This window comes from Octodon degus, unplaced genomic scaffold, assembly GCF_000260255.1.
Source record: "Octodon degus isolate 3935 unplaced genomic scaffold, OctDeg1.0 scaffold00038, whole genome shotgun sequence".
Classification (NCBI taxonomy): Eukaryota; Metazoa; Chordata; class Mammalia; order Rodentia; family Octodontidae; genus Octodon; species Octodon degus.
In genome coordinates this window covers 8676319-8698044 of record NW_004524614.1, presented here as the reverse complement: position 1 = coordinate 8698044, position 21726 = coordinate 8676319, and the positions used below count along the sequence as shown (strand labels likewise).

General features: G+C 39.2%; 1 protein-coding gene across 1 annotated transcript in view; it reads right to left on the bottom strand.

Moving 5' to 3' along the window:
- B3glct (beta 3-glucosyltransferase) overlaps window positions 1–21726 on the bottom strand; it is a 113167-nt gene that overhangs the window by 67659 nt on the left and 23782 nt on the right. Inside the window, exons 5-6 of the mRNA XM_023715057.1 lie at window positions 1088–1164; window positions 531–642 (exon numbers count right to left, since the gene is read on the bottom strand). Of these exons, the coding sequence (XP_023570825.1) occupies window positions 531–642; window positions 1088–1164 (189 nt within the window). The remainder of the gene's footprint in view (window positions 1–530; window positions 643–1087; window positions 1165–21726) is intronic.

Sequence of the window (21726 nt, the reverse complement as noted above, 5' to 3'; positions counted from 1 at the left end):
CCTTTTACTTGTATTATACCTTTCTATTTGTATTTCTTCTTTTGAGTTCTTATACTAGGGAAACTATACGATATTTACACATGTGTGTCCGGTTTATTTCACTTATGAGTATATGTTCAAGTGGCATCCACTTCAATATAAAGGCTTTGAGTTTATCATTTTTTATAACTGAGTAATACTCCAAAAATATTTCTATATAAAATAATACATGTGCTATTATCTGATAAAGAAAAATAACTTGTTTTTTTCTAGGGTAAACTATCACAGAATCCTAAGCATTGTTTTTTAAATCTCTGAAATTGCTAACACATGTAAACAGACTTCTTTTCGATTAAAATAGCTCATTATACATCCCATCCCTCCGTAAGCTGTAAACCTTAGAGAAAATATTTTTACCATAGGTTCCAGACCAAATATTATTTGAACGTGAAATCAAGTGTTTTTATTATACAAATATCTCTTAATCCAAGTTAAACATGCTTTGAAGCAATGCCCCCAAAGAAAAGTGCTGATATCAAAGTTGTACTCACCTTCGATGGGTCATAGCGTCTGAGTGTTTCTAAGAGTTTTGGAATTTGAATTCTTGTCTCTTCTTCACAGAAGAAAATCCATGATGAATTTCTGCTATATGTTATAGAAAAGCTAACAAAAAGAAATATGTTACAGTAATCATTTTGTGTAAATTGAATTGACAATAAGATTTAAAACTGTTATGTAGGAAACTGATAAAGGGCAAATAAGAAAAAGGTGATAAATGAGGAGACATGTGGGCGGTTTTCCTCTTATAGTACTGATGTAAGGAACAGCTGGAGTTCTTAATGTTCCTTCTCTCTGTAATACCAGCAGTCCAGAAGATAAATAATTTTCAAATACCAATTTGATTAATTTTATTTAAAAAATACATTTAAAAATAAAAGTTTTGCATGATTAAAAACCAATCATCAGGAAACCTGGCTCATAGAGTAATCATAAAAGACTCAAATTTATCTCATTTACTGAGGAAAAACACCCCCACTAAATAAGAAAACTAGTGAACACAAGAGAATTGAGGCTGCAATGTTAGTAATTTTAAGTTAAACACACATACTGTGGTAACAATGGAAGTATGGTCCATGCACCTTCCTGCGTAGCCAGCTGATGGAGAAGGAGGACCCTGGGGAGTTCCTGAAAACACAATGATCAAAGAAGATAGGTCAGGATACAACAGGGCACCACATTAAATGACTGGCACAGCTATGGCTAGAGTTCTAACCTGTTCTCTCCATGTCACTCATTCTCTTTTATCTAATTTGTGTCAGGAGCCACCGCAAGTGGAGTACCCTGGCTGAATCCACACAACTGCCCCACCACCAGTCCTGCTCAAGACCCACAAAGAAGGTTTGCAGTGAAACTGGGAGCCATTCAGAAATCTGCAGATTTGCGAAGAAGTGAAAGGGAGGAGTCCACTGGGGCTGATCAGAGATAACTCAAAGACACAAAACCAATATTTTTATTTTATAAACATTATATGTTCACACTGGGGAGCGAACCCGTGTATGTAAGCAATGTCGGAAAGCTTTTAATAAAGTCATTGTAAAATACAAAAAAAAAAATTATATGTAAACCATGTTAAATAAACTCTCTGGCTGAACAAGAAAGTACAATATCTAATCTACTTTATGTGGAAAAAATTATTTAAAATACTCTAAATAATAGTAATAAATGATAAAACAAAATGCTATAAAAATAAAGGTTTCTTTTGTTTTATTTTTTGAGACAGGATTTCACTATGTAGTGCAGGCTGGCCTTGAACTCACTATGAAGCCCAAGCTGGCCTCTCACTCACAGTGGTCCTCCTGCCTCAGCCTCTTGAGTGCTGAGATTATAGGTATGTACATCACCACACACAGCTTTTTTTGTTTTTTTGAGAAAGGGTCTCACCATGTAGTTTATGCTAATCCTAAATTCACTACGTTGTCCAGCCTGGCCTCAAACTGCCAGTAAGACTCCTGCCTTGGCATTCAAAATACTGGGATTATAAGCATGTATCACCATGCCCAGCATTTTAAAGAGGTATGCTAATAAAACATCATAGAAATGAAAGTTTTGGTCTCAGTACTAGAAATACGGTACACTATTAGTCAGGTACATAAGGAATAGTATAATGATGGAATTCATACATTTATAAACAGAAGAAACTAAGGTTGAGAAATGAAGCACAACTGTGGTTATATAAACAAACATTCACCTATATATGCAGAGAGATTTATATTAAGGCTATGATTGTTAGCCTTAAAGTAAAAACACTGCCTGCTGTATTTCAAGTTGTTATAATACAATATGCTTGAACTGCTTTTCTCTAACAAGCTTTATTATATTCTGTTGTGTTTTATATTAGCTATAAAACTACATTCCTGGCAACTATCATTACAGATAAATTTAAGAATAAGTCACTAAATACCTGAAACATTAGTGCACTGATATAGATTCCACACTGGTCTTAAAGATCACATATATATTTATTGTTTCAGAAAAAGAAAATGGCTTTTTCTTATAAATCTTTGGAATTGAGTATAAAAAACCACATTTTTTTACTTTACATCGTATTTATTTCAACTTCCATGTACAAATATGTAATGTAAAAACAGTAATCAAAGTTAAATAAAACAAACAATGTAGCACATTTTAAAGAAATACAACTAAGCCAACAATAGCAGTTACTCAGTACAAGACATATAACTCAGGGCCTTCCCTCTGCCGCTGTTGAATTACCTAGTAATTTTCATTGTCCTTTAAAAATTATAATATATTCAAGAAGGGCTACAAAAGAGAAACAATCATGTAAAGAAGCCAATAACATTGTTATTTGCATAAATAGGCTCTACCTTGACACTGACAAACCTGGTCTTGATCTATGCAAGAGTAAGACAAAATCATCTTCATTATAAGTATCAGTCTCCAAACGATCCAACAGCTTTGTTACACATGTACATACACACACAACACTTGCAGGCATGCACAGAGATACACTGACCCAGACAGACACACATATATTCAGATTTATCAGCAGCACCTCTAAGACAAATAATCAAAAAGTGCACAATAACATTTTCCAGCAAATGATCTCATTTCACTTCTTACCACTCAGAATTACAAGAACATGTTCTATCTATCACCACCATAAAAATTAAATCTCAAACAAAGTGCTGGACCACAAGCTTATAATACTTTTAGATGCAAAGCTTATGGCTTTAATGTCATGGGATGGGTCATTAAGAGGCAAAATCCAGGGAAAAGAAAAAATGTGTCATCAGCATCACTAAGAGCTGTCTGGAATAAACAGAGGCACAACTATCCGTTGTCCATTTAAATGAAGTCTATTCAGACCATGCTACCATCTGAAAGGTAATACAAAGTTCTACCCATACTGAGATAATGCCACGACAGACTCAGCCATGAAGGGACTAGAAGAACACATGTGGGTAGGTGACAGAAGAGGGAAAGAAGACGGAACAGTCCAGCACAGGAATTATTCTTGATATAGAGAGGAAATTTTGAAAAATGTATACCTATAAAAATTAATGCATGAATTAAAAAGTTAAAATTTGAATATAGATTAAAACAAATAAATATTAAATGACATAACTAACTTTATATGGCAGATTTGGTTTTGAGCCACTTTGGTCTTTCTGCCTCTGTCTGGAAAAAAATGTAACAATTTAATTCTATGCTGATGAAGGCTATTTCCCAGCATCTGTAATTTGTCCTTCCCTACATTTAACCTAGGAGCCCAGAAGAACATTGGTTTATGGCCTAATTGTCTCATTATTCAGACTCAATGCTAAGTGAGAAAGCATCAGCCAACACATCTGTTAAGTATTAGGCAAAGGTTCTAACAGACTAAATTCTGTTTCAAGACTGACCATAACTCAACTGTAACTCCAAATTTCAACTATTATATAGCTGTTAGGCAATGAACAGAGTTTTTAGAGTAACAAATAAATTATGATGAAAATTAACATGTGTTTATTGTTATAAAGTCATCTCATAAGAGGTAGGTACATAAGAGATAAGCATAATAAGCTTTCTGGAATATACATGAGACAGATTTAGAAGCCTTTAAAATACAGTATTTATTTACAGATCAATAGACTATAATTGATGCCATAATAATATACTTTCCAGAACCCTGAGTCTATTTTTAAAATATAGCTGTCCTTCTCTAGACACCTGACTTGACCCTCAACTGTACTTTTCCTAAAAAGAAAAGCTGTTACATCATTATTAATAAATTTTAATTTATGAGTGATTTACTCTGAAAAATATTACTACATTGATTTTTATAGCTCATATAAATCTTTTAAATAATCATTCATTTACTCACAAAATTAGGAAAGATCAGTGTTTGAGCAACTGATTCCTGGAGACACAGTACTCACATCTGAATCCCAGCATGATCTCCTTTCTACCCATGTGAGCATTAAGTGCGGTAAGGACAGTCATGGGAATAAGTGAGTTAAGATACACCAAACACATGGCACACGGCAAACTCATGATGACAATGAGCATTATTCCTGTTTTTACAGTATTTATTGAATACCTACAATGTGTTTTAGGAGCACAATAAACAGCTGTGAAAAGACAGGCAGTGTCCCTGCCCTCTTGGATCTTGAATTCTAATGAAAGACATTGGCAATAAGTAAATAAACCTAGAAGATAAAGTCAGGGACACATATTGTAGAACCTATGGGGCCAGGAAAATGGACAGTAGGGACAGGCCACTGTTCACTAACAATGTGAGCTTACTTTCACTCACCTGCTGCCCTGGTCCCACAGGTGATTCTAGCTCCACCTCTCACAGTGGACAGAACAGGGTCTGGGGCCCATCAGAACTGCGATACAGCCTGGCTCTGCCACTCAGGAGGGATGTGAGCATGGGTGGTCATTTAATGTCTATGCAGTTGCCTCTCTGCAAAATGGGAAGAGTAACAGGAACTAACTCAGAGTTGAATGAGCTCATGCTTGGAAACAGCATAGCACAGCGAAATGACTGGACATAAATTAGTGATGAGGAGAAGGAGCAATCAGTAAACATCAGCTCTGATAACAACTGCAGTTTCCAAGTCTGTCTGTACTCCAGATCCTGGCCTGATAAACTAAATGCCTCACTTGTCCCTCAAACTCTACCTTTCCAAACATGAGCTCAGCATGTTAGTTCAGAGGAGCTACCTTCCTTCCCGTCATCCAATGGCCTACATGTGGTGAAGCCCACAGTGTGCTGCTTCTCTCCCCAGGAGAAGCTGCCAAAGGCAGACGTCTAGCAAGCTCCTACTACGTCCAGGCTTACACCTTCACTGGCTCTTCCAGGCAGGCCTGGAGGTCTCTTGCCTGTGTTCTCACTGCTCCAACTCTGCACTGATTCCTCCAGCAATTCAACTACTGGTGCCACCCGTTTTGCTTACTCCAATGGACCTAATGGGGGACAGGTGCCATGTCCAGCACCTGCCCACAGGGCAGAGCACAGTTTGCAGTGACCCACAACCAGAAGAGGCCAATCTTGCTGGGTATCACACTATAGGTCCCACCTGCATGGCACACCTGCCCCCTCTGTGCTCTGGCACTTAGCTTGGCTCACAGTCACCTGCACATACTGAACATCAATGTCACTACTAGTGGGAAGAGTTCTAAAGTGACCTGTTTCTTTGGGTTCGTGGCTCCAGATTTAAAGCTCTGTGTGACAATATCTGACACTGCTAGATCACAGAACCTCCTCCAGTACCCTCAGGGAGATGGGGCATCTTAGTGGCCAAGCTCCCTCCAGATGCACACAGAGCAGATATTTCTAGGACAGGAAATAGGTTCAAAAGTGGGGAAGTCAAAAAAGAGACAAGGGCTCATGACATGGCCTCCCAAGTAATGGGAAAATTTCATCATTGCTGGGCAACTCCCACCCCGAGTCATGGAACTACTATAGACAGTTGTATAAAAGATGTTTCTAAGGATGCTAGCGGTATATTTTAAAAGGGACAGTTACTGTAGTGAAAGTGTATGCAAAAATTTTTTCCCCTGGGGCATCTTGCCTAGGGCCTGTACAAATATTCAATAGATATTTACTAAATGAAAAGATGAATAAATTCTTATTCAACAGCAATGCAATAAATCTCTTGTTTAATAAAAAATTAATATGATTACTTAATGCCTACCAATTTCAACCCTCCAAATTCGAAGTAATTAAGCATCCAACTGCTTTCATCTCAAAAAGAAAGTTTAATGATAGCATCAAATGGCTGAGGCAATAACTCACACTCCTGATTCTCAAAGCTAACCTTTTAATGAAGTACCTTACACTGTCTCCCTGCCAATAAAACAGATTTCTAAAAATAGAAACCATAAGGCCATCTTTCTCAGGCTTCTTCACACTAATCTGCAAAAGCTTTGCCAGCTTTCTCAGCCTATTTTATAGAAATAAGCTTTTTATAAAAAAAATCTAATGAGCCAAGGCCTGACTAACTCTTCTCCAGAAAATGGTGATTTCCAAAAATTTTTTCAAAAAAGCAAAAAGAATAATTTATTTGTGAGGTTGAGAGTCTGCCAAGTTTTAAATAAGGCTTGGAATCACCCCACAAGAGAAGGCAACAAAATTAGAAATGTCTGTTCAAAAAACATGTAGGTTGGGGTAGAGAGGATGGAGAGATTTCTCAACAGCTAGGTTAGTTCCATCTGGCCCAAAGCAGAAAAGGTCACCTGATATCTGCTCCTACTCTTCCGCACTGTAGTCGGGATTTATAAGGAAATATATTTAATATACAATAAATAATTTATAGTATTATTTTATAGTATTCACCCAAGAAGTCAAATGCAGGAGATCTGTCTACACACTAGAGACCCAAAGAATCCAACTGAAGGTTTGGATCCCATAGCCATGCCCTCCATCAGTCCAGCTGAAGGCTTAGTATCTCATGCACATCTGTATCAAGGATCTGTGCTAGGAAGACCCAAAGATCAGTGATGGAAGTTAGAATGTCTGTGCCAGTTGGATGAATTATCTGTGCCAGCAGGCTGGGGGGAACTGAAGTCCAAGGCAAAGACCAGAGCTTCCCTGCAAAGAACCGCAGCCATCCTTGGCAACAGCAAGGATTGGAGCTCCTCTGACGATGAGAACACCTGAGTTTATTTCAGGAAATCAGAATGACCAGCCTCCCCAGAAGAATCAACAGCGCAATACCTTTCCCTCCAATTCATTTATGCTGTTGGCAACAATCCTCAGGTTGGCCTTTCACGCCCAGAACCATGTTCATTCAGTTCAATTGGGTGTCACAAGTTGACCATTAGTTTATCTACCATGTCCTTCAAAAAACTCTTAAGCATCTCCCACTTCTGGATTTTTTTTTTTTGGTATTGACAAGTTATCTTTAAAAAAAATGGAACTATAATATATCTATGGTTCTCACCCACTGCCTTCATTCTAAACCCTGTCTTCTGCCTCTTGCTGGGTCCTCCTTCTATAGAGATTTACCTCCCCACCCTTATCCAAAGTGACTCCCTAGCCAAACATGACCTGTTTTTTTGTGCTAAGGTGAAAGCTCACATTTTAGAGTATTTAAATGATGCTTGGATCTTTGCTTTATGAATACCTCCAAGAATCAATGTAATTATGCCTTTTATCTTCTCTCCATTGTTTCCAATTTAATCCTATTGTGAAATTCCTTTGGAGAACAATAGTTTTCATCATTGTGGGCAGATGTTCACATGCTTCTGAAGCTCCAGGGAAGAGGGATGTCAGTGTAGAATGCTCTTAGAACTGGATCCCAGGTTCCAGAAGAGAAAACAGAAGACTCAGTTGCAAGCTTTCTATTCCACCCCAATATAAATTCAAGATATCCCAAAGAGCATCCCTAAGGACTGAGCTGTTGGCATTCTGTTTCACGTAATAAACAAAATAATGAGAATCCATCAAGAAGGGATTCTGTAATGTCAGATTGTAAATGTCAAATCAAAATTGGCTCATAGATGATATGCACATTATAGCATTTGAAACAAAAGCTCCAGGGCCTGACATATTAGGAACAAATTGCACAAGCCTTCTTATGAATTGTACCTCCACTTAATGTTCAACTTGTGCTTCTCCAAGTGAGCTTTGCCTTCCTATCTTGCAATGCAGGGAGGCAAAAAAAAAAAGAAAGAAAGAAAGAACTCGGAAAAAATAGCACTTCTCTGGGATCTGTATTCTTCAATCTGCAGATATACACTGGGAACCCCATATTCACCAACCATACCCCTTCTCTCCAGTCTTCCTTTTTGTTCTAATTTAAAAAGAACAGTAGCCCATTCCCAACACGTACTTCATGCTTGCCCCAGGGCTGCCTGTACCAGTTAATACCTGGAATTCTAAAAGGTGACCTCCCTGACCACGCATGTCTGCTTCTAGAACTACATAGTAAACTTACATCCTCCAGCTAATTTCTCCCTCTTCCCAACCTTACTTCCTGAAAATCTTCCCTCTTTATCCTCTTTGGCTTCATATGCACAGAAGTATAATATAAACTTTAGGGTTTTTTTTTTTTTAATGTATTTAGTACAGGGTCTACAGGGCCTCTCTATGCAAATCAGACTCCTAGCGATCCTCCTGTTTTCAGCCTCCCAAGCACTGGGATTACAGGCGTGTGCCACCATGCCCAGTCTTAATCGCCGTCTCAGTGTATCCTGGGGACTGGGCCAGCACGCCTTGTGGTGCCGGGGATCAAGCCCCAGTCCCTGTGCTCTGGCTAAGCAGGCACTTTAATCCACTGAGCTATTTGGTCAGCTCTGGAACTTAAGTATTTACACAGCACTATATTAAACAGCCTCAAATGTGTATCAGAATTCTCAAGGGCCCCAAGTACTACCCACATCTGTCATTTTAGTACAGACTAACATGCCTAGTACACATACAGATTACCAACTAATACTTAAGTGAATTTGTACCTTTGTACTTCTAATTTCTACTTATCAATAGTTATTTATAACATGAAATATTTATCATCCACCTTACAAGTAATTCAAAGAACTAGAATACACCTTTTTAATTCCTTCACCTTTCGCACCAGACCAATCGAGAACAATATTCTGCACACAAAATAATACTTGGTAAAGATGAGCAACTGCTTCAAATTGACTATAAACTTCAAACTGACTATAAAATACATTAACAGCTTCAAAATTGGAGTGACCCATTACAGGGACTCAAACTATTCTAGAAAACAAGGAAAAATAGTTTACTATTCTAGCAACAACTCCAAGTACAATATTAAATTTCAAGTGAAAAGTTGGTTTCGGTTCCTGTTTTATATTCACACTGTGCCAAAGAAAAATGTTTCTGTTTTTAATAAGACCACATTATATAGCACCTCGAGGCAAAACAGGCCCAGGTAATGACTTATGGAAGCAAAGAGAATAGCTAAAAGCAGATGCATAATCACAGACACTATTAAATTTTTGCACCTTAATTTTTTGGCAGGCTTTGTAGTCAAGCACAACCTGCCAGCAGTAATAAATAAATAAACAGCAATTCTAGACATCTGGTATTGTGGGAGGCATAGATATTTTGAGCTCTCAGATAAATATGCAAATGACAAAAATTAACTGCTGATCCCTGTCCCAAGCACAGTTTATGAATGCCCACAATGGGCAAATCCAGGAAGAAAACAAATCTGCCACCTGAAGTCTTCATACTGAGGTCATATGTGACAAGAGGGACGCAGACCTCCTCACTTTTAGAGGCACAGCTCACACACACGCTGGCATATCGTGGCACTGAGACCTTCCTTGAGGAACCAGCATGTTTCCACCAACAGGCCAGGGACCCCTAATAACTTCTGCCGCTGAGACTCCACTCACTCTGCTTCCATGGCAGAGGGAGCTGCCAATGCTTTCTTAAGAGTATATCATTTCTTGAAACACAATTCCAGTCAAGTTACAACGAGGGAGCCATCCTGCCTCCTTAAGGTGGAAAGTGTGTGTGTGTGTGTGTACGCACTTGTGTGCATGTGTGTGTGTTCATCATCCCAGCATACACAGACAGAAAAGACACACACCTGTGCTTGGCACATTTCCTCATTTATTTCTCAGAAGTCAATCTTATTTCTCTATATTCATATATTTCCAGGGTTCAGTATGCCATCATTGCTCTCCTTCAAGAGCTATCTACGGAATATATGTTAGCTCACAACAATTTTTAGACATCTAAAGTGCTATTCATGCAATAAACTCAACTTCTAATCTCATGTGGTATCAAAAAAATTATTAAAAAATGATCACGTATCAAGTACAATTATAAATTCTAAAATCTCACTGGCCATTTCAATTACTAAAAAGCTTGTTGATTCAAATACATACTACCTGAGCCATTATACTAATCGCTGGATCTTGTGAGCAAATTAATTTTATTTTATTTTATTTTGGTTGGTTGGTTGGTTGGTTGTTTGAGACAGGGTCTCACTGTGTATGTAGTGCAAGCAGGTCCTAAACTCACTACGTAGCCCAGGCTGGCCTTGCACATGCAGCAATCTTCGTAGCTTAGCCTGGCAAGTATTGGGATTATAGGTATGCACCAATATGCCTTGATTTTGAGCTAATTAATCCAAGGATTAGTTTTGTCACACTACCTCAGTACTTCCAGCTAACTTGCAACTGAAGAAAGGGTTTCAGAGCAATGATAACAGACCATCTAATAATTAGAAGTGTCTTTATTTAATAATTAAAAGGGAGCATCCTTATCTACTAATTAAAAGGAAGTGTCCTTATCACTTTAGTCTAGACTCCACTACCACAGAAATTAAATGGAGGGGGTGATTATGATATTGCTTAATTACATGTTTTTAAATGTAAAACCAATATTGCCACCTAGTGGCAATTTAAGTCCCCTAACTCAACAGGTCATCTAAACTGCAAGCTGTAAATGGAAATGAAACATAATAAAAATTAAGTATTATGTATACTAAAACTAAATAGAGACATAAAGTATTAGTAAAGTTAATGGAACAATTTCCTATGTTTTCAGAGCTGAGAAAAATGTATCAATGCAAATGAAATTTCTGTGTGTCTGGCAATTCCACTGGGGCTGGGGGTGGGTGACACAAAGCAAAGTTGGGAACAGCTCTTACTTCCCACTAGAATTTGAGGGCAGGACCGACATACGACGAAGTTCACCATATGGGAGTGAACAGGAGGCTATTCAGATACTTAGATTCTGTAGACAGTTCTTGAGGGAGGAGGGCAGTGAACTGAACGCTGGAACTATATGAATACACAGAAATAAGACTGACTTCTGAGAAATGCCACTGAGCACCCCAAACACAAGGTGTGTGAAGAAAGAGCATCTGTCCTGATGGACTGAGGCTACTAGCAACACAGCCTACCAAAATCACAATTACACTTTGCCTTTTTACAAAAGAGTATCGAGACATACGACAAAACACAGATGAAGCTTCAAGACATTATTAAGTGAAATAAACCCATCACAAAATAATAAAGACGGTATAGCTCCACTTGTGTAAGGTTTCCAGAGCAGTCAAACTCAGATGGAAAATAAACTGGCCGCCAGGGTCCATGGAAAAGGAGAATGGAGAGCTGATTAATGGGCTCAGAGTTTAAGTTCTACGGAATAAAAAAGTTTTAGAGATATATGGCCAGTATGAATGTACTCAATAGACCACTGAATGGTGCACCTGAGGTGTACATTTTATGTCTTGTGTCCAGATGGTCCCAAAGCCTCGTGCACCTGCAGGTGCGGCTTCTTCAGAGGTGGCTGGACCGGAGTGTGTGATGTGTCGATCAAGGGTGTGTGATTCCTGAATTAGTCCACTAGCTGCTCTGGCATAGCTCTGGGAGTAGATAATGGGAAGGCCCTCCGTGGGTGTGAGTGCTACTCACCCTAGGGGTGTAGCCTGGATAGACTACATGAAACAGGGACAGGGCTGCTGCTCGCCACTTGCTACTTTGCTGTCTTCTGCCTGCCATGAATTATTTCTTTCTGATGCCCCTCCGCCATGCTACCCTGCATTGCATCCAGCCAGCTATGCACTATGCTTTCAACTGCTACAAACTGAGCCAAATAAGCTTGCCCTCTTTAACTTTGGGTATCAGGTGTTTTTGTCTAAACAATGAGAAAAGCAACTAAGATATGTACTTTTTCCACAATGTAAATCAAAATAATTTAATTTTATCCACAATTAAAAATCAAAATAACAATAATAATGGCAGTAATGGGACAAGTTATCACAAAGCAAAAGGGGTAAGCCCCTTTCTGAGGTAAGTGTCCAGGCAACATCCCAGGAGACAGCCCATGCACTTGGAGACCCTCTCACTGGATGCTCTGGACAATGTTGCAGGACCAGCCACTCCTGGGAAGTTTCCGGCTTCATACACTGCCCTTCTCTCCACACTTCTCTGCTCATTGCTCACTCTCCAGGGATGGTTCCCTTTGCTCTGCCCAGCCACTAAACACTGGTCTTTCCCGGGGCCCAGTGGCCTTCCAACAAGTAGTGCCTTCAAGCTCTCAAGCACTACCTGCAAGTACTGCTGATGTTCAAACTCAGCATCTGGCCAAAGCCTTCTCCTGAACATCAAACACCCAGCCTCCAGCCAGACCTCACCACCTTGATGTGACCATGGCAATCAATTCAACCTCACCCTGTGAACTGTGAAGCTGTGCTCACAGGTTCACACTTGATACAGCACCTCATCCACATCCTAGCCAGGGGGCTGTCCCCGCCTTCTGTCTAAATCCTGCCATTGTGCCCCACATCACCTGTACCACCACCACATCCCAACCCAGGGCTTCTCCACTGCCAATGTCAGGATACAGAATGACTGGCCACCCACCCAAACAGCCCCCTCAAGGCCCCTGGCTTCTTAACACCGTCCTCCCCACAACCAATGAGGGGCTGGCTTTAAAACAAATCCAACTGATTTTTCCTCCCCAACAGCTCTCCCTAACAGTAAGTCTCATGGGGGTCACTGTCAGCTGTCATAGTGACTTAGGTTCATACATACAGTTACTGCCAGGATCCAGAGATGCTAAACATCTCCTACATAGAAGATACAGTCTTCAAAATACCCACATATCTAAGAAACCCCAATAAAAGAATGGCTCCCCAGGGGACACTTAAGTCCTCTGTGACTGTGTTCCACCTACCTTCCCGGGCTTGAGGCCCACAGGCTGCCTCCTACCTGACACCCTCCCAGAATGGGATCCAGTGCCTACACATATTCCTGCCTCTCCCCTGGCTGCCTGCATCTGTTTTCTTTACATGGGAGTCCTCCCCCTCCCTCTCCTCCTAGTATGTAGGGCCCAACTCTCAGAAATCCTTCCCCGCCCTGGAGGCCCCCTTTGTACACTGTCCCTCACTGTGCTCGCACGTGGCTTTCACACTACCTGAGGATGGGCCTGCCTCTTCTCCTGGATTAAGTCTTCTTGATCTTTCCATCCCAAGTACCTGCCCATGGTAAATCTGTAAATACTGAGTGAATGAATAAGAGAGTCTCTGACAGGTTCTTGTATAGACTGGCTGAGTCCTTGACCTGCAAATGAAATCCTAACTTTGACAGAGACATCAGTTTGTCCCCCAGGATCTAACTTACTGTATTCCTTTTAGTGATCAGAACCCCTCAAGTTCTGGCCAGACCCAAGGCCACCCAAGCAGACATGACATTTTCCAGCAGCAGAGGGCCCGAGTGACTATGTTCTGGACAATTATAGGCGACACAAGATATACAACTTTAAGATCACATCCTCACGAGAAGCTGCTCGTCCACACACTAGAATGCAGAGTGCAAGTCATCTGAGCAAGTCAGACGAAGACAAGACACTTTATCCAAGTAATGAGGAAGGGACCTGAAGCAGAGCTGCCCCCATGCCACCACCCACTGGCCAGACTATTCTGTGAGGGAAAAGAAACCTTCCAGCTTCCTCGGGCCACTGCTGTATTGTCAGTGTTAAGCAAGCGGGTTTTTTTTTTTTTTTAATTCTTTTCCATATTGTCTCTCAAAGACAAACATCATTGTAACATCATATTTTCCCAGTGGTAAGTCACGCAACATTTTTTTCTACTCTTTTCCTCAAATTTTTGTTTTTCTGAGGAAAGTAGATAAGTTATACTTAATAGGAAAGGAGCTGGCCATTACAAAGTTAGGGATTAATAAAAATAAAATAGATAAAATGATTCACCAAGATTTCCACTTTAATTTGTTAAGTTAGCTTTGATCCACTTGCAAAATATTGAAGATCTATTACATTACTATGGTTGAGATATAAAATACACTCCCCAGCCTCATGTGTTTAGAAGGCGAATGGGTTACAGGATATGGGCTAGAAGAGGGGGATCACTAGAGACACGACCTCGAGGGGGTCGGACCCCTCCTCGCCTCCCACCTCCCTTCTCTGCTTCCTGCCTTCCATGAGGTGGGCAGCTTTCCTCTGGCAGACCCTTTACCCATACTGCCTTAGCCTAGGGTGGGCCAGCCATGCCAGAACCGAGACTTCCAATATGAGCCAGAATAAAGCTCCCCTCCTTCAAATTGCAGTTGTTGGGCATTTTGTCTAACTACACAAAAAGTGACTAAAACATGTCTAAGATATTATAAAGGGCTCAGAAGTGTCTGCCTTAGGAAAACTTGTCATTTAATACACTATCTGTGTGTGAGCATGCGTGTGTGTGTGTGTGTGTGTGTGTGTGTGTGGCCAAAGGCATCTACACTGTACAGAAGACAAATGAGATATATCTCTGCGTGTAAGCAGGGCGACTTGGGTAACTGTACTGTGGATTTCTGCTGGCCTATGGAAAGGAGCAGTTAATGCTTGATTTTGTTTGTTCGTTTTCTTGTCCTCTTCATTTTTTCTCCTATTTCTCCCTTCTTAATTTCTTACAACTTTTTTTTTCTTTCTTATTCCAATTTTGCATGCATGTATCTGGTAATCTGAATGACTAATCTGAAGACAACAATATACAACACAACAAACATTGTTGAATTCATATTATTTTGTTTGGTGAAGTTCTATATTATTTCTAATTTTTATTTTATATTACTATTCTGCATTCTCTTTAAAAAGTAAAAAAAAAATTAAAAGATAAATAAAAAAGAAATGTCTATGACGATAAAAAAAATTAACTCTGAGAAAGAAAAAAAGTGAGTTTCAGGGATTCAATTCAATTAACATTAGCAATTCAGGCTAAGCACACATAAGCACTACTTGGTTCTGAGGAAAGCCAGTAAGACACATTCTGTTCTCTGTTCTCAAAAGTTGTAGAAGAGAAAGACAAAAAGCTAACAAGAATCATAGTGCAAAGAAAAAAATATACAAAACAAACTTGTTCTAGACAGGGAACACGAAAGAGGGAACGCTTTACAACTGCAGCTGAAGAAGGAGCCAAGAAAGGTGTCCAGGGTTACAGGAACTGGACAAGAAAGCAGGGTGTTGTGCTCGTGTCTACATGGCCCCTCGTAGCCCCATCCCGTCATAGGCGGGGTCTTTCCAGAGGTGGCTGGATCTAGATGTGTGATGCTGCGATGAAGTGTGATTACTGAATCTGTTCACTGACTGGTTTGCCATAGTTCTGAGTGTGGACAACGAGAGGCCCACCCTGCGCGTGAGCACTACCTGCCCTACAGGTGTGTAGACTGGATACGCTACAAGGGAAAGAAAGAGGCTGCAGTAGATGCTTGCTGCCTGCTTCCTCACTACTTCACCGCTTCCCTGCCCTCTGCCACCATGAACTATTTCTCCTCTATAATGTTCCTTGTCATGCCACCCTACCTTAGAGCCACACCACTATAGACTGAAACTGCTACAAACTGTGAACCGAGTAAGCCTTCCCTCCCATAACTTTGGGCACTGGGTATTTTGCCTCAGCAGTGAGAAAAGGTAATTAAGACACACAGTTAGCATTTGCAAAGCCACAGGGACACAGTAAGGTGATCAAAAAATCAAAGGAAGTCTGAAATTACTGGGAAATAAAGTTGGAAGGGGTGGGCACTAGGAGATAAACTGAGATCCACAGACAGAAGCATCAGTTAGTAAATTCAGGTGCAGAGGTTTCCACTGTCCTCCTGTGTCCACTTGCCTTTAACTGCCTCCCCTCTTACCTCAAAATGTCTGGAAAGGACTGAAAGAGAAGCTCAATGGTAAACCTTTGTACATACTAAGCACATAAAAAAATTAGAGTTCAAGCCCCAGCAATGAAAACCTAAATTGTTGGGAGACAAGAAGCAACTCCAACCAACACACATTCTCCATTCCTTCATACGAATATATACAACTATATACAATTGTTCAGCTTCAATGAGAGTATCTACCCACACTGCTAGAGTCTACATGTGCCTACTAGACACTGTCCTTTACAGAGCTCACAAGAGGCATGTACCCCTAGACATGATCAGAAGGCTCCCAAAGATCCTGAAGGGAAGAAAGATCACTTCATCATTTCTATTGCTTCCTACATTCCTTATCCCCCCTGTAAAACAAGTCCTAGGAACACTGTCCTGCTCCAAGGTGCCCTGGGAAAAGTTACTTTCCAGAGAGTAAGAGAAAACTAACTGAGTAGGCATGATTAACAAAGGATGTCATCATTCACATTAATTGCAAGAACTACCAGCATGTGCTAAATAGTTCACTATATAAACACAGTAATCTGACTCTGAGATGGGAAGCATCCCCAGAAGCACAGCACAGGCAGGAAACACAGGGAAAAGTGTTTTCTTAAATCTAATATTATTGATCATAAAATCTGGGATACTTACAAGGACTGATGGACTAAATCCAGTTCATGCTTGCCTGACCTCAAGTGAGGCATTGTTCAGGTGGTTCCTTCTCCCTACAGTGGCCTGAACTTGGCCATCCCAGTAGCAGCAGCTGAGCAAATGGAAGAAACTAGCTCCCTGTTGCTGTGTGTCTGCTCTCTGACAAAATCCAAAAGCATTCAGGTAAAAGAAAATCTCTGAGTTCATTTTTTTCCTGTATTTTAGGGAGGGGTCTACAGGGTGTTCAGGGTCTCCCTACTAGATTGGACCCGTAGTGATTCTCCTGTTTTACAGCCTCCCAAAAGCTGGGATTACAGGCGTGCACCACGACGTCCAGTCTCAATTGTCGTCTCAGCGCGCTATAGGGATGGGGCCAGCACAGCAGGCCTGGGGATCAAACCCCCCGCCCCTGCTCCTGCTTGCAGGCACTTTAATCCACTGAGCTATCTGGCCAGCTCTCTATGAGTTCAATTTAAAAGACAAATTTTCAACCTATCAGATGGCTCTGACAAAATCCAAAAGGATTCAATGTCTCTTAAAGAGAAAAAATAATAAAAATGACACAGAATTTCAAAACAGGATGATAGAAAATTAACCATGGTTATTATATTACATATTGTTATCTTCAAAGTAGTTGTTCAAATCACTACATATACACATGCAAGACTGACAGAACAATATAAGCATTTACCTTATTATTATTCATTTGCCTTTCAATGAACTAATAGAAATTAATAGTACAAATATCTTAGCTATCTTATGTATGTATATATATTTTTCCCCTTTTTTTCCTTTCTCCTATCTCAGTTGTTTTTTCCTTTTGAGCAGTTTCTTTTTGTTTCACAGTATTGTCAATAGCAATTCTTTCTTCTTTCTTGAAAAAATAGGATGGCCCAAGTGGGGCAACCCTCAAAACCTGTCCTTGCAGGGAGGTTTCCTGAAGTTTACATGAAGTTTATTATTTAAAGAGGAACTACAATAACCTTATTCTCAGCAATGTCTAGGTCTCAAATATCACTATGGTTGCTTACTTCCATTGATATTTCTGGCCATTTATTTTCCAGTCCCCATCAAAAGAAAGTAAGTAATCCATCAAATATACGTCTCTTGACAAAATGTTCTCTCCTACGAGAATTGAGAGACAATATTTGTCTATAGACAAACACTCTATAGAAACTCTATGTCTTTTTTTTTTTTTTTTTTTTTTGCGGAACTGGGGATTGAACTCAGACCCTTGTGCTCGCCAGAGAAGCACTTATTCTACTAAGCCATCTCCCCGGCCCCCTGACTCTATGTCTTAAAGGCCACAGCACATTGTACAAGAAGATCTGAGAGAGATGTTTTACTTAGCTGAAGAAAACAATACCGATAGTACACTACAATTTCTGTAGTATATTATTAAATTGAAATTCCATAAATAACCAATATACAAAATTATGCACCATAGTGAGAGGTCTAATGGAATCTTGGGCTGCCTCACTCTGTCCCACTCGGGACATGACTTACCCTTCTGCCCAGCATGCCCTTACTATGTTACCTGACCGTGATTCACTCAATAGCCAGCTCGGTTATCATCCGGCTGACTTTTGAGTAATTGGAGTATTTGTGTCCAAGTAAACCTTACTTTACTTAAGAGTGATTCTACAACACCACAGTTTTAGTATACATGTTATTATAAATATTCAATTTTATTATTAGGTATTGTTATTGTGCTTACTTGACTAATTTAAGATTAGGGCCAGGGAGATGGCTCAGTAGAATAAGCGCTTCCCTGGCAAGCACAAGGGTCTGAATTCAATCCCCAGTTCCGCCAAAAATAAAAAATAAAAAATAAAAAAATAATAAGAATAAGAATAATTTAGGATTAAATTTTACCATAAATAGGTGTGCACAGGAAAAAAATAGAATATATCTTTTTTGGTACTCTCTATGGTTTCAGGCATCCAGTGGGGTCCTGGAATGTACTGCCATAGGAAAGGAGAAATTACTGTATATCAGAGTAATCTTCCTTCACCCCAAACCTCCAGCATTAGTCAGAACAATTTCAGTTTGGGTTCACGCCTATTTTAAATGTCATTAAAATGTACATGTGTATATAGATTTATCCTCTCTATAATACTTCTGGGATATGACATTATAAATCATATCAAAAGTACTATTAATGATATCCAATTTAAAAACAGATTAAGAGACTCCTAGAGAAAGCACCACTAAGATTAATGAAACTGTTACTTCAACATAAAAACTGCCTTAGAACTTGCTACCAAAATTTTGAACATTAATTATCTCTGCTATTTTAAGCCCTGCCTTTAAAGTTATTTCTCCTACTTTTTGGTTAACAAAATCATAATAATACTACACGATTATATAATTCTCAAATTAAATCATGTGTACTACACACACACACATATATATATATATATACACACACACCTTATATAGAATGCTTTGAGCATTACAAATTAATCATAGCATTTTTAAGTTCATATTTGTCATAGATATGGATCACATTCAACATAGGAAATTCTTACCTGTATATAATACATCTTAATTCTTTTTTTCCCCATTCCCTTCATCCTTCAATCTCTCTTCTCCCCATTTACAAAAAGCTTCACTTCCATTTTTCCCTTCCACTGTTGTTTTTTACTTCCTTCCCCTCCCCGCCCCCATCACTTGCTTCCCTTCCCATTTGAACATTTTCTTCCTATTTCCTGATATACATCATACATTTTGGCCCTTATTTATACTTTTGATTTCTCACATATAAAACAAACAATGCAATATTTAACACATGTGTCTGATCTATTTCACTTAAAAGTATGGTCTCACGGTAAATCCACTTACCTAAAAATATTTCAAGTTCATCCTTATTTATAGCTGAGTAATACTGCATTGTATATAAAAATTTTGTTTTCTTCATTCATCCACAGAAAGGCACCTAGGTTTAGGCTATTTCTACATTTGACTATCAGAAATTGTGCTGCTATAAACACAGGTGTGCATATAACACTGTGGTAGGATGCTTTTAACTCTTAGGAAAGATATCAAGAAGGGAAATAGCTAGGTCAACTAGAATCTCTATCTATTTAGTTTCTTTAGAAATTTAGAAATCTCCACACTGATTTCCATGGTGGTTGCACTAGTCTACACTACTGCAAAGGAGAAGGGTTCCTTTTTTCCCACAGCAATTTTTGAAAGTACAGCCATTTTTACTATATTGGTTCAGCCTAACCAAAAATAGGAAATATCTTCCATTTTCTGATATTTTCTTTGATCTGCTTTTTCAGAGTACTGTAGTTTTCCATGTATAGGTTTTTCACTTCCTTTGTTAGATTAATTCCTAATTTTTTTTTTATGCTACCATGAAAGGTGAGGTTTTCCTAATTTCTTTCTCAGTGAATTTGTTATTTGTTTACAGGAACACTATTAATTTCTGAGCATGGACTTTATATCTGCTATGCTGCTGAATTTGGTTGTTAATTCTAGGAGTCTTAATTCTGGGGTCTTCTACATAGAGTACCACAGCATCAGCACATGATAATTTAACTTCTTCCTTTACTATCCATATTGCATTTGTCTTGTCTAACTGTTGTAGCTAATGTTTTCAAAACTATGTTAAGTATAAGTGACAATACTGGCCATCTTAGTCTGATTCCTAATTCTAAAGTGAAACCTTTCAGTTTCTGACCATTTAATAGGATAACGGCAATTGGTTTGTTATAGATGACTTATCAGATTGAGGTAAAGACTGTCTATTCCAATTCTTTATAGGGTTTTATCACAAATAGGTGCTGCACTTTGTCAAACGCTTTTCTGTCTATTGAAATAATCATGTGGTCTTTTCTTTTCATTTATATATTTGGTACAGGGTCTCACTATACAGAGCAGACTCGTGATGATCCTGTTTTCAGCCTCGCCAGCAATGGGGATTACAGGCATTACAAGCATGCACTACCACGCCCAGATTCTGTTGGCAGCTCAGAGCACCCCCTGGCCCCTGTGCTTGCCAAAGCAGGCACTTAGTCTGTTGAGCTATCTCACCAGCCCTGATCATGTGGTTTGTGTCCTTGATTCTGCTAGTATGGTATATTACATTTATTTATTTGCATATATTGAGCTATCTCTGCATCCCTGGGATGAATCCTATTTGGTAATGGTGTATAATCTTCCTGATGATTTGCTGCATTCAGTTTGCCAGGATCTTATTGAGTTCTGGCATCTATGTTCATCAGGGAGATTGATCTATAGTTCTCTTTTTATGGTTGGGTCCTTCTCTCGTTTTGGTATCAGGGTTATACTTGCTTCCAGGAATGAATTTCAGAGTACCACTTTCCTTTAAACTTTATTAAAGAGTGTGAGGAGTAGAGAGCATTAGATCTTCTCTAAATTTCTTGTAGAATTCAGCAGTGAAGCCACGAGGACCTGAGCTTTTCTTTGTTGGTAGTTTTTTAACTATCTTCAATTTCATCAACTGATACTGAGTCCCTTAGAATTTTTATATCTTCTTGATTCAGTTTTGGAAATTCATATGTATCTAGGAATCCATTTCTTCTGAATTTTCCATCTTAATAGAGTATAAATTCTCAAAGTATGTATTGATGATCTTCTGGATTTCTGCAGGATCCATTGTGATTTTTTTTCCTTTTCCTTCCTAATTACATGGATTTGGGTCTTTTATCCCCTTTTTTTGAGGAGGTGGGATAAGGGTTTGTCAGTGTTATTTAATTTTTCAAAGAACTAACACTTTAATTCATTATTCTTTCTTAGTCTCAATTGCATTAATATATGTTCTGATTTTTATAATCTTTCTTTGTAAACATAGCACTTTCAACAATAGCCAATATTAAGTAAGCTAAATAAGTCAAAATAGTTATTCTTGCCTAAGTAAAACTACAGGATCAATGCTTTCGAAAACATAATTATAGAGTCCCAGCCCAGGCGCAGCGTGGGCCGGACCCTCTCCCACCCCCT